Here is a 13,807-nt window from a genome sequence, read left to right as displayed (position 1 = left end):
TGGTACACAAGTTACCAGTACGGTGCATACAGAAATATACATCAATAGAGACATAGATGAAAAAACAGCATGATGAATCCCAATCCAGATACCTTCGCCCACTAGTGTAGACTTAGTGTAGAGCGCGCTGAGTTGTCGCGTGAACAGAGCGTTCTTATTGGCTCCCGAGGCTTTGATGGCAGACGTCTCCATCTGCTTGACCACGCCCACCTACACACGAGGAAACAGCACCACCCGGGCAGCTCACTGATGAGACGGCAACTCAAGAGCTGCATCACAGACACGCCGCGGAGAAGGAAAGAGCTGAGGCCTCACCTTGTGCCCCTGGGAGACCAGGCGCCGCACGTGGACGAACAGCCGGTGGGTGGGGACGCTGCACGTCATGAAGTTGTGGTCCAGGTGGCAGAAGATGTTCAGCTCCTTTGCGGCGATCTGCACAAACGCACAACATGGGAGACCGAGGCTTTTTGGATGCACTGCGAGTGTTGGTGTCCAGCGAAAGTGGATGTACAGTACATACTGGTTTCCCATGACTTGCTGAAGTGAGGCATGTTGCTCAAGGTTATATTTTATGATTGCTATTTTGATTAAGACAACAAATTTCCTTATACATTTCTATCTACGGCAATTATTTTACTAAATGTGTATACATGAATGGCACTATAACACTCACCTCCGCATCCTCTCCGAAGAATCTGTACTTGTATCCGCACTCGATGGCCAGTAAGGCGTCTTCGTGTTGCTGTTTGAGCTGGATGACCTGCTGCTCCAGGGGGGTGAACGCACTCTTGGAGCGCCTGAAGGGGACGCTAGCGTCCTGGGCCGGACTCGAACCTAGAACCCTTCCTCCTCCTGTCTTGGCAAACTGATTAAGATTCATCCCCTGTTTAGGATGTCAAATGTGTGCATTTTAGACAAGACAGATTCTAGCAAGGGCCGAAAAAGGAATTCAACCATCAATTATGATGATGGCAGGATTAATGGGTCTGAATAAAGATTATACAATATCTTACTCAAAACTACAGTGTTTACTACAAGCACCTGTGTTTTCTGGGACACAACTGAGTGCTCCTCCGGCACAGCCTCCTCTTCTTGATGTTCATCCTCCCTCTCTTGTTTGGGCTTCTTGGTGTTGTTGTGATGATCTTTTAAGCCACAAGGAGGCAGCATGGCTCCCTTTCCTTGGTCACAGATTTGAACGACACCACCCCCAGACTGCTTCGGATCCACCTCCACCCTCCAAGCGCCACCTCTGTTGAGTTCAGCCGGGCAAGAGAAGGACTGCAGCCTCTCCACCGTGGCGGCGCTTAAGCCTTCGGCTCCACGGATTGGGGGTGTCTCAGTTACTACAGAAAACAAACAACAATACATAAAACAATTACATGTAGTTATCTGAAAACATTGCAATAACAAAAATCATGGACAATGTTCCAATCTTAACAATCAATAACATAAGTCATTCAGAAATGTAGCCATGCATCAATGAGCTCAACATATAATTGACACACGCAGAGACAGTATGGCAGTAATGGCACATTGCCTTGAAAATGTGCCAAATGTGAAAATTACATATATTTTAAAACCATATCCGTTTGCACATGAACAAAAACCGCCGCTTCTTGGAAACCAACACACACTGAAACCCACCACCCACCTTCATCACCGCCCACTTCCCCGTGCCTCTGGAAAGACAGACGAGCACGTTTGACTGGCAACCCAGAATCGTCTTCATCTGTTTTTCTCTGCTTCTAGGGGGGAAGTAAGACGTAGAGATGTCACATCGGTCTCCCTAGTGTGTATCGTCCCTACAGTCGAAACAAGCCTCACCTTGCCCCTGGAAGGCTGCAGCTGTGTGTGTTGTTGTGTTTTTTTCCCAGATGGGATGCTGCCATTAGTTGAACTCTTGCTATTCAGACCGCTGAAGTAACTGCTTATGGAGCTCTGGGTACTGCATGACTTTTTGAGCGATTTCGGCATGCTGATAAGAATGATCGAGTCCTTTTCTTTTATTTAATATCACATGCAATGTGTTGCATAGAATACTAGAAGCCGAACAAGCTAAACATAACCACCAGAGATTTGAAAAGGAGAATTATCCGCGGAGAGGCGCACATTCTGATGTCACGTTGGCGCGTAAATGACGTAGGAGTGTAGTTTTCGCTGTATTTTCCAGAGCAGCACTTTGGGGGTTTATTTAACTTTATATCATACTAGCCAGGCACTAATAGAAAGACAAAAATGGCTCTTATCATTTATGTTTTATTTTTAAGGTGGTTTATATTGCATGAGTCTGCTTTTCTTTTGTAGTATTTCGCAATGTGCGGCTGAACACCATGACTTTTGTTGTTTTACTAAATAAGTCTCATGTATCACACATATTTTGATTGTAATGTGCAATTAATTGATTGTAAATAAATATTTGAAAAGAAAATAGTTGTACTCTTTTCGATAGTGTAGCGCCGGGGGGCGGGGCTACAGCTGGTGACTATTCCCCTATTCGCAATAACATACTATGTATACATTGAAACATTTATGGAAAATGCATTGATTTTATAAATAGCTCCATGTCAAATCAATAACATATATAAATTGACAAGGTTTAGCAGGCCTAGGTTTAACAATGCATGAAAGCCGTGCCATCAAAATAGTTTGTTAGTCAAAATCCATGCAATGAACTCACCACGTAGGGTGATGTCTTTGTGGGTTATGCACAATAAAGCAAGGTTACGTTTTATGTTGTTAAACATAACCATTTATTACGCTTTATTTTTTTATTTTAGTGTAGCCATATGGGCAGTCTTCCAGAAAATATCTCATACTTCAGCGTATATTTAACTTAAATAATAGGGAGGTATTTGGTACACATGTATATGTTACCGGTATGTATACCTAAAACCAATTGGACAGACATTCAGTTTTTTGAGAGAATTGTTGTGATTATCTTTAATCTATTTGTAAGAAAAATGCATTTATTTTTTTCAAGAGCTCCCATGTCAAATCAATAACAGATATGAATGGACGAATGTGACCATCTGATGGCTGTGGATCAAGAGGGGCGATCCGTTGGTACATTCTACTTAGACACAAGTCGGGACTTGGTCAATCCCGGCTGGGTTGCCTGTTAGGGTGTGTGTTGAAAAACCAGAAGCACCCAATGACCCAAGGTTCCACCACTGATAATGTGTCTAAGTGCATCAATAGATGTATATTAAACTATATGTATATGTGTGCGTGAATACTTTTGGGAAATGTATTATCTTCCTTGTGTAGGCTACCATGATGTATTTATTTACCCAAATAGAATGAGATGCCTCAACATTTTAAGAAAACCATTGTTTCAGGAATGCAGAGGACCACTGTGTTGTGTGCTCCTTGACTGAATAAGATGGAGATGAAAGCATGATTGATGATGAGAAATAGTATAACATAAAATGTGCTTTGTATTATTAATTCACTCAAAAATGCATGCGCATATTACCCCACAATGTATCTCATTGTACATTTTTGGGGTACCTAACGCTATTTTTATTTATTTGTTGGTAGGTACAGTGTGAGTTGTGAAGTAGGCCTAATTCGGCACATTTTGAATGTGCCCAATATGGCCAGGACACAAGCTCTCTGTATTTCTTCAAGAAAGGCCACAAAAGTAAAATATTCGATACGATATAATACAGTATCAAAATATACTCCACATATTCTTACAGTTTACATCGAGTGAGTAGTGGTCGTAAGTTCCACTGGGGACGGGGGGGACATGTCCCCTCCTCTTTTCAAAATCCCGTTTGTGTCCGTCCCCCCCGTCCCCCCCGTCCCCCGTCCCCCCACACACACACACAAACACACACACACACACACACACACACACACACACACACACACACACACACACACACACACACACACACACACACACACACACACACACTTTTTTAATCGCAAAAGTCGTGCTTATTTTTGCCAGCCGTCAGATTCTGGCTGAGAATGTAAATAGCAGACGAGTAGCGGACACGGACAGCCTGCCTACGCAGTTCTAGAGCACACTTCGGCGTCTGTGGACTCGACTTGATGCGTACTTGGAATTGGAACAGTAGGCCTACTTGGGCTACGACTGATGACGTTTCACAAGAACGCAAGTACACAAGTACAGAAAAGAACGCGAATTGAGAAACGGCCAGAGTCTCACTGAACGAAGAGGCTTCGCAGGTTTTTCATAAAAATTAAACGCCAACAGCAGTTCAATTTAATGTTTTTCTTTGGAGAGGGGATGAAAAGAAAGAAAGGACATGTGAGTTGGTTGATTATGGATTGTAAAACAGCTTGATTTTTCTATTAACCTATGTAACTTCGAGTCCACCTTACCGCAGCAAATATCCGTCAACAATGTATGAAAAGCAGTCTCTCTCGTTGCTAGTTTACTTTAACTTAGACTCGAACACCACGGGCTCAATAGGTTAACTCGACTCTTTCATAGGGTGACCAGATGTCGCGTTTTGTGCGGGACAGTCACGCATTTCCATTACATTTTACACGTCCCGCAAATTGAGTTTTCCCGCATTGTTATTGCCAGTCAGACTCAATTATTTGTTTATTTTTTAAATGCGTGTTTTATAATCTGCCATTTATCAAATAGCTGTGTGTGAAGACAGCTGAGCATCCTACGAGTACCCCTGGAGTCCTCATTAGCGACGAGCTTTTTCACGATGTTTCGAGTGTGTGAAAACATACGATGCTCGTACGACGCACTTCACGATCAACGGCTGTGCGTTCACACCAAAAGCGAATTGCGCTGCAAAGACGCTTTGGTCGCTCATAAAAAATCGCTGTGAATATTTCTGTTCTCTTTTGTCGCTCAAGTTGTATGCTTTTAGTACAGACAGCCATATCAAAGAGTGAACTCCCATACACTTTGGCCATATTGCAGGGACGGTTTTGCTTGTTGGATAAAGTGCTTCGACAGTGATTACCCTCCAATATAGGCCTATATATATAAAAAAAATCCTAAAATGTAATTACAACCGAGAACAAAAAAACGTTGCGTGCAGTAGGCTAGTTAAAATATGTTTCACTGATCTGCATCTGCAAATTATGATCTGCACTCATTTGTCAAACAAATTTACATTGGCGCACATGGCTAATTTGCATAGGTGGACAGGACTGGCTGGCTGGCTCCGCAAGGCAAATATCTATCTAGGCCCATCTGTCTATCCATCTATCAACGTGTGTAGTTTTAATGTGATGTATTTTGTGTATGTCCAGTCAGACTTGTCTCCCTTGTTCTGTGTGGTCTTGTAGGCTACAGTCCTGTGTGAGCCGAATCCCCTGACGATTCCCGACGATTTGTGTCGTTTGGTATTAATAAAAACTTCTCTAGGCTATCTATCAATCTAGACTATTTAATTTAAAATGATTCACCTCAGGCTCCGTGAATAGTGGGGAATAGTGGGAATAGAGGGATAAAAGACAAGAGATATATCCCTTGTCATTTCGATTAGTTTGTGTATGTGACGATTTCAAAAACGTGTTTTGTTTAAAGCATGACTACACGCGATTGGTTGGTTAGATTGGTGGTATGGAGAGCAAAGTAAAATGATTCCCGCTTAAATACGAACGTTCTAGATCGCAAATATTTTCTATAAATACTCCCGCTTATCATCACTTTGTATCAAAATCACTATGGATGTTGCACTCATTAACTATTGAACACAAAACAGAAAACACAGCTGTCATTATCACTGACACTGACAGCGATATATCGTTTGACTTCTCATGACAAATGTACTTATTGCAAGTCGCTTTGGATAAAAGCGTCTGCTAAAAGGTCATTTGTCAGCTGTCTATTCTCTATTAAACTGCATGGAAGTGACACGATTGTTCCGTGCATTATTCATTTGCATTATTATTGCATTATGCGTGCATTATTCCTTTGCACAACGTATTATTCCTTTGCACAACGTATGTATTTTCGATATTTGAATACGATATCGTCCCATTCAGAGCAAGGAAGGTTAGTATGATAGGATCTCGGTTAGCAGGCATGTATCGCGCCTATTTTACAATAATCTCAAACGTTTCATTAACTCACATACAGACCAACCAACCACGCGTGAAACCTCCGCCCAGGCCAGAGCCTTTTTGCGATCTTTGAAATGAAAAAGGCTCGGATCGTACCACAACGGGTGCCCAGTTACAGCCGCGATTAATTTTTCCGTGGACATTTTGTAGTCAGTAGGAACCAAAACAGTAGGTATAGGAACCAAAGTGCCGTTGTTCGGTGTTCCCTGGGATCCACGCAAGCGAAGAGCATCTACATTACGGTTGGCTGCCAGTGTCTGGCCGCTAAAACGCTTCATAGTAATTTGCATAAAGTTCAGCCGTCTTCAACTTTTTTCGGCCGCTCTGGTCGCTCACCTTTTGCCGCTGGTAGCGTTGGACGCTTGTGTCGCTTTGGTCGCTCTTGCCCATAGAAAGTGAATGACTTCCGGTGATTTGGTAGCTCAATTCGCTTTTGGTGTGAACGCACAGTAACGATGGTTTCAGGAAACGGGGCCCTGATTTGCACTGTTTCTTGTTGGTGGGCGTGCCCTTAACCTGCGTATGCGTCCCAGTTTGATTAACCTGATCAAACAGCGCACCTTGATGACAGCACTAAGCATCATTAGCCTACTATAGCCTCAGTGGCGTTACCAGCGGACATTCCGTGTATTGGATACATTTAAACAGCAAAGATAGAGACATGTTAGAAGTCAACAACAACATAATTTATTGTAGCAATTTAAAATTCCAAAAATACATGCGCAGCCGAAATGTACCGATCAAACGCCACGTCACAAAGCATATGATAAAATCCAAATGATTCCATTGCTCTTGTGTGGGAGGTCGCTTTCGAGCTGCTCTTGCTGTCTTTCTCTGATTTTAATTCAACCATCGTGGTTAAAATGTCCTCATATGCAGAAGACATAGGCTACTGACATGATACATGCTGAGACCAGCGGGTGTTGGAGAATTTCTGCAGGCGTTTTTTGTTGCGATTGTTTGCATTAAGCACTGTATCCATCGTGAGAATGATCGTACGAGCGTGGAGCCATCGTTATCGGGAAAAGGGGCCCCGGGCCTCGTTTCCCGATAACGATGGATCTTCGCACAGGATAGGAATGTTTATATTTTTTAAAAGTTATTTTAGACTACCTCGATGCATTGGTATCCCACATTGTCACAAACGTAATCTTTGCCCCACGTCTGGTGAATTGTGATCTGGTCACCCTATTCATATCAGGTGTTGCAGGTGCCTGTTCAGGGCCTGATAATGTTAGATCACCTTTAAAGGAGGAAAATGATTATATCAGTAGCTTTTGTTCGCCGACCTCTGTCCATACGATGTATGAATAAAGAAATGTTCTTTATATTAAAAGTTTGATTCATTTTGATTATGCATATTTATTCTGGCAGAATTTAGTATTATGACTTAATTAACTTAATTATTTCCCGGATTTTGCATTAGTTACCGCAGTAACTAACACACGCGCGCGCGTGCGTGCGCGCACACACACACACACACACACACACACACACACACACACACACACACACACACACACACACACACACACACTTCTCAAACCAAAGTTACGCCCTTGGAGTCGTGTGTAAAATAACGTGATTGCATAATGGGATCATCGTTTGATAGAGGATAGTGGTCTACAGATCAACGCTACCAAGCATACAATGTAGCCTTATTTGATAGGGTAGCACGATTTGATAGACGTTGCTATCCTTCGCACTACGGTGGGGATATGTTACCAGGTAGCATACAATGGCAGGAACCCGACAGAAAGGCTGGAAGAAGTCAGGTGACGAAAAACACAATGCAACAAAGCATGGAGGAAGTGAGTGGAGGGGATGAATGGATCAAACACAGCACCCATGTGACCGGGCTATTTGTTACATTGTTTTATTTTTTGGTCAGGTTTCAACAACACAACTAGGCCTACTTGATTCGTTTGGCAGTTTTAAGAACTTAAGTCCAATTTATCCCATGTCACAGGATAGCTACCTTAGAGATTGGTAGCGCATCAATACTAAAAATACAGCAACAACGTGTGTGATTCCCAAGGGCTTCCTTCGAGACAAACAGGATACAGTTTCCCCTTTTAAAGTTTAGTTTTTAAAGAAAAAGGGAAGGGCGTTTATCACATTTGGTTACTTCTTCCACTAGATCTCTAATTTATCATCTTCTTCTACGATGGGCTTCATTGGCATTTTCTTAGTTCTTTCTTTGACCATATCAACCGGTAAGAACACCTTTTTGATATGTCCTTGACATAACAAACTCGTTTTATGTGAATGGTTTGATCCGTTTTGTGGTGGAAAAAAAAAAAAGCTTTCCCCCCCGCCTCTAGGGGGATGTATTGACATTGTGTTTCTTTGTAGTTGGGGGATTAAGATGCTACTCGTGTGCGACCACACAGTTAAACCCCAGCGACTGCCTTGAGACCCGTGAGTGTCCCCTCTCCATGGATCACTGTTTCAGCATAACATCCGATGTCTTTGGTAAGTGTTTTACTTTCTAGTTATTTTTTCAAGCAATTTTTCTGGGGCGTCCCCAGAAGTAGTCCCTTTTGATAATAAAATGTATCTTCTTTGTGTTCTTAAAGAACCCATGGCATGAAAATTTCACTTTCTGAGGTTTTCTAACATTAATATGCGTTCCCCTAGCCTACCTATGTTCCCCCAGTAGCTAGACATTTCGTTGGGTGTAAAACGAGCACTACACTGTAAAAAAAAGTTGTAATATAACAGAATTTTACTGTTTATTTTACAGATTTTGTCTGTATTTTTAAAATACCATTTAATTTACAAAAAGAGACTGTTATTTTACATGTCAAATGTAAAATAACATGAAATCACTGTAACTGTGAAAACACACAATATTCCTGTTCTTTTACAAAAAAAAACTATTAGAAATCCATATATTTATTGTTAAAATACGTTCACAAATATATCGTAATTTCACAAATATTTGTCTTTTATTTAAGGGAATAAACCGTCAAATTCAGTTTTAATACTCTAAAAAAAGTAAAAACTCATTTAAAGTTACTAAGAAATTAAAAGTAAAATAACTATTTCATTATTAATGTTACTATAATTTCTTTGTTAATTGAAAATGTGTTAATTGATATAACCACATAAACTAAATGCTTTTCATCTGTTTCCTTAACCTACCACTTCAAAGCATTACATTCTGCCAATGTTTTGGATGTATGGTTACTTGACCCAGGTTATGGAAACCTTTGATAGAGTATGGATTAATTTCAGTGAGGTTGAATGTAAGTTTTTAATCCATGTATGGTGACTTGACCAAGTTATGGATGCCTTGAATAGAAATGTTACTGTTATCAAACAAACTGTATACAAAACGTTTGATTTATGTTTCTCATCAAAACATATATAAATCATGTAGAACTCTTACAGCTTTGAGGGATGTTACATCTATAAGTTTCAGTCATTTTAAGAAGTAAGAAATAAGTTATGTTTTGTCTGGAACACTATGAACGCGTCATCAACCACGTGGTGAAGAAGAACGTTGCCATTTTGTGTTGAATGCGTGTGGACCCAAGTACCCCTGACTGCAGCCCGCAGACGGAGCCCACATGGAGGGGGCGGGCACTCAGTCCACATGGAGGGGGCCGGCCCTCCGCCCACATGGAGGGGGCGGGCACTCAGTCCACATGGAGGGGGCGGGCACTCCGACCTCTGACGATTGAGCAGATTTCTGCTGCTCTTGTTAATGCAAGAAACGGTAATACTATGTTAAGCTAGCGGGAGCCCATGCTGTTAATTAAACTATACAAACAGATGGTACGGGAGTATTGTGACTTGGTATCTTTCTTGCTGCGTACCATGGAACTATTATAAAGTTAAGCATAGCCTAAACGACTTGCAAATACATATTCTCTTGTTTATTTTTTTTTCGCTTAACTGTTCCACTCATGGACCTATTAAGGTTCCACTTAAGAGTTCACGTTACTACCGTTCGCCGTTGCTCAATGTTTAAATCACAGTGCCTTGTTCGTGACCTGTCTCAAATTCACTAAGTGAAATAGTACCCCCTAGTGATCTTTTTTTTTTTTTACTCAGTATTAATAGCCCTACTATTGCCGTTTTCGCTTGAATTTTTGTATTTCTCTACTGATTGCTTTGACAATGCAACATTAAAAGTTACTAACAGCGACTTCACACAGAAGCTCTGGTTTAGGGCCGCCCTTGGGCCCCTGGGCATGTGCCCGGTGTGCCCGTGCGGTAATCCACCCTTGCCTGTAAACAATGCAACGTGTCCGAACTCCTGTACCCGTGAGTAACAGGCCCAGTAAGAGCCAAAATAAGATTTGGGGAACTATGAAGACTGGGACCCAAAGGTATGACCTTAACAGATGTAATGTGAGGAATAACGAAGTGACCACATCTAAGGGCAAAAAATGTACCTCAATAGACATAATGAAAAGCTACATGTGTGAAGCACATTAAGTTACACCAATCACAGGAGCAATAACAACTGTCTTTTTATTCAACAAAACAATTAAAAAATAACAACTACAAAAAATTGATTGTAAACTATAAACATAAAAGATAAATCAATAAAGAGTAGAACAAACAAAGTCAAACAACAAAAGGGGAACACACTGACGCCTTCCTCAGTGAGGTGGATGCAACTCTTGCTTCACGCTCTGTCGCCCGACATCGCCGTCACCGCCGCCATAGCTGCCAAGCGCCGCCATTATGCTGCATCATCAGACTACATTGGAGTCGTGTGGCGCAGGCGTCACGGGGAGGGGGGACGGGGAGGGGGAGAGGTGTTTGACTCAAAAGAGGCAAACACCTTCAGGTTTCTCCTGTCCATCCTCTCCACACAGAACAGTTCATAGTCAGTATGTAATCTGAATGAGAATTGGAATGGTTTCCACGTTTCTTCCTCATCCCCGCCGTCATGGGATTTGCGCTGTGTTGAAGCTGCCATCTGCTCCCAACCTTCCATCCCAATGACCTCTGGGAGAGAAACGCTGTCCTTGAAGGACTGTAACTGGCACCATGCTGCTGCCTGAATTGTGTCCTTCAGGACAACATAATCTTCCTTGAAGAAGAAAGAAAAATTATTTGTGTCTGTACTTGACACCCTACCCTCCCAAAACCACAAAATGGTATGCAAACAAAGGCTACTACTACTGATGAGTTTTCAGTGATAAAAAACACTATTCAACTAGTCATCAGACTATTTCATCTGGCTATACAAACAACCTCCAACATTACACACATATTATATACCAGGTTCCCAGGTTCCAGTTTCTGGTCTTCAGTTTTGTCTGGAAATAAAACAGATTGTTGTCTGTAATGTTGAGTAGGCCAATACAATGGAATAATAAAAGTAGGCCCTAGTATGCGCAATAGATCAGCCATGGAGTAGGCTATAACTTGTATATTGATGGAGATATGTGTACAACTTAATTTGGAAGTAGAAGCCTAATAGAATCAATCATATCTCACAAACACTCTGAATATGTGCAGGCCTACATGGATTCACCTGGATTAACAGTCTATACATGACCTGATCCTTCAGAGCTGGATGCTGTTGGAGCAACTCTAGCCCTTTTTGTGCAGAGATCTTTATCCTGAAATGTATTAGTGGTGGGAGGGTGGTAAGACTATAGTCTTTCACAATTGCTCTAAGACAACATCACACATTACAGTATATGACACGTACCTGTAGCTTTTTTTTCCTCCCGTCTTCTCTTCCTGCTTCCTGAAAGCTCCTCTGCAGACCTTGGTGAGTAAACGGCATACATTACATACATACAAATATATAATAACAATAATAATATAAATAATAATAATAAAAAAATAAGAAAATGTACCTCTGTATTTAACCGAGGCATGGCATTTAATGTGATGGTCGATATCACATTTTGACCCTTTGTATCTGCAGAAGGGGCAGTGATGTAGACCGCTGCTGTCCAGCTGTATTTCAGGGCTCTCGCCATTCACAATTACACTGACGTGTCTCTAAAAGTCAAAGAAAACCAGTATAAACATAAAAGCAGTTTTCTACAAAAAAACATTGCAGCGTTTCGGTTTTCTATTTTTCGGCTGCTTTGTATAAGATGGCTTGTGCATATACACAATGTAATTAGACTAAAATAATATTGATATTCGATTTCTGTGGACGCTTATGAACATTTCAAGACCCAACATGAAGTATCAACTCATTGCTAAGGATATCCACAACTACGATAAAGTTAGAATGGACCAAGGGAGGAGGAGGGTGAGGGGGGCTATTTTGACCCAAGACACTAGGATATATTTGATCTATATTCACTAAACATATTTATTCCACCAAATGGTTGACATTGGTTGACAGATTCTAAGCTTTCAAACGGTGTATGACATGACTATATCACTCAACCTTATGATGCTGAAAATTGACCTAGCATGTTGGGGGGAACATGCTAGGCGTAACTAAAACTTAAAAGACGATTAAGTAGTTAACAAGACATAATACATAATTGCATGAATATTACTAAATATAGGCATTTTGACAGTCTCACTTACTTGCATGTTTTAGGCATCACTAGCTCGGGCGGGCACACTCTAATTTCAGGTAATTTCAGGTACATTTCAGCTAATTTCAGGTCAGAAACGGGATCAGATGCTGCACATGCTGTTTGACCAGTCCTCAATGTGAACTGAGTGGCCGCCCCCTCGATGTGGACGGGCGTGGCGTCAGATCCGAGATCCGAGTCGGTTCGCAGAGAATACTCGAACGCAGCATGAGTATCCGCCCCCTCCATGTGGGCGGAGTGCCGGCCCCCTCCATGTGGACTGAGTGCCCGCCCCCTCCATGTGGGCGGAGGGCCGGCCCCCTCCATGTGGGCTGAGTGCCCGCCCCCTCCATGTGGGCTCCGTCTGCGGGCTGCAGTCAGGGGCTTCTCTGTGGACCTGGGGAGATATCTTTCAAGGTAATTAAATCTTACCAAATATGTCACTGTTAGAGTCAGTCACTCTAAAATACTAGTTTTAATTAATTAAGGTTAATAATTTGCTCGTAAGGTTGAGCAACATGTTTATGTCAAGGTATTTTTTGATAGTTTATACTAATGTGTTGAAGTTCGCTGTGGTTACTATTCGCTGGCGTTAGCTAGCTAGGCCTAAACAACTTTAATTTAGCTCATGACTCATTCACGAATTTAGGGAATAAAGCATGTTTTTCTATCGTGTGAAAGCGTAGTTGACTTTCCTTAGAACTATGCAGTTAATTGGTGTAATTCGCTGGGGGGAGGGGGAGTTACTAACTGCATGCTTAAGCAACTCAAAATGTTGGCGCATTTTTTGGGATATATTCACTATACCACGGTGGGGAAAGTCGTTGGTAATGTCTTTATTTGTTATGCTGCTATGCCCGGTAAAACGTAAAAACGTGTGAGTATATTAATTGGGCCAGTGAGAATTTTGATGGTCCTGTCTGTAGCCGAGGGCTCTGTAGGCGTCACGTACACGCGGCAATGGCAGCTAGCGTTTAGCATTAGGCTAATATTAGCATCGCTGGGTAGCAAAGGCATTCATAGTTTAAGCGGTTTGGTCTTTACCAGCTATACCTAGCCTTCCCCAGTCATTGTAACGGACTGGGTATTATGTAATGTTGTGTTATGTGTTTTCCTCTGTTAAAATAGTTTGTTTATTTCCATTTCACGGGGTTGAGTTGTTGGGATTCCAGAGAGTTGGTGGATATGTCATAGGCTGTAGGGTCGTGATTGGCTGAGAA

The 13,807-nt window shown here is 41.8% G+C and overlaps 1 protein-coding gene and 1 long non-coding RNA gene across 8 annotated transcripts in view; both read right to left on the bottom strand.

Moving 5' to 3' along the window:
* msh3 (mutS homolog 3 (E. coli)) overlaps nt 1–2,125 on the bottom strand; it is a 30,858-nt gene extending 28,733 nt beyond the window's left edge. Inside the window, exons 1-6 of one of the 5 annotated variants that reach the window (XM_030358304.1) lie at nt 1,828–2,125; nt 1,655–1,748; nt 1,042–1,346; nt 674–883; nt 316–432; nt 93–210 (exon numbers count right to left, since the gene is read on the bottom strand). In XM_030358304.1, coding sequence (XP_030214164.1) covers nt 93–210; nt 316–432; nt 674–883; nt 1,042–1,346; nt 1,655–1,748; nt 1,828–1,977 — 994 coding nt within the window. In that variant the 5' untranslated portion in view covers nt 1,978–2,125. Of the gene's footprint in view, nt 1–92; nt 211–315; nt 433–673; nt 884–1,041; nt 1,347–1,569; nt 1,588–1,654; nt 1,749–1,827 lie in introns of those variants that run through there. The other 4 variants (XM_030358306.1, XM_030358305.1, XM_030358307.1 and 1 more) reach the window with 4 other exon arrangements.
* A 7,990-nt stretch (nt 2,126–10,115) lies between these two features.
* LOC115545939 (uncharacterized) lies at nt 10,116–12,884 on the bottom strand. Of its 3 annotated transcripts, XR_003977157.1 has the most exons (6): nt 12,598–12,884; nt 11,904–12,051; nt 11,753–11,811; nt 11,573–11,660; nt 11,317–11,354; nt 10,116–11,125 (listed from the first exon to the last, which is right to left on the bottom strand). It is a non-coding gene; the product is annotated as an uncharacterized LOC115545939 (long non-coding RNA). The 3 variants fall into 3 exon arrangements; XR_003977158.1 differs by lacking the exon at nt 11,317–11,354 and having other exon boundaries at nt 11,068–11,125; XR_003977156.1 differs by lacking the exons at nt 10,116–11,125; nt 11,317–11,354 and having other exon boundaries at nt 11,563–11,660.
* Nucleotides 12,885–13,807: the final 923 nt, after the last annotated feature.

The sequence above is a fragment of the Gadus morhua genome, chromosome 6 (genome assembly GCF_902167405.1).
Source record: "Gadus morhua chromosome 6, gadMor3.0, whole genome shotgun sequence".
Lineage (NCBI taxonomy): Eukaryota > Metazoa > Chordata > Actinopteri > Gadiformes > Gadidae > Gadus > Gadus morhua.
Note: the sequence above shows the minus strand (reverse complement) of the source record. Positions and strands in the feature narration are given on the sequence as shown.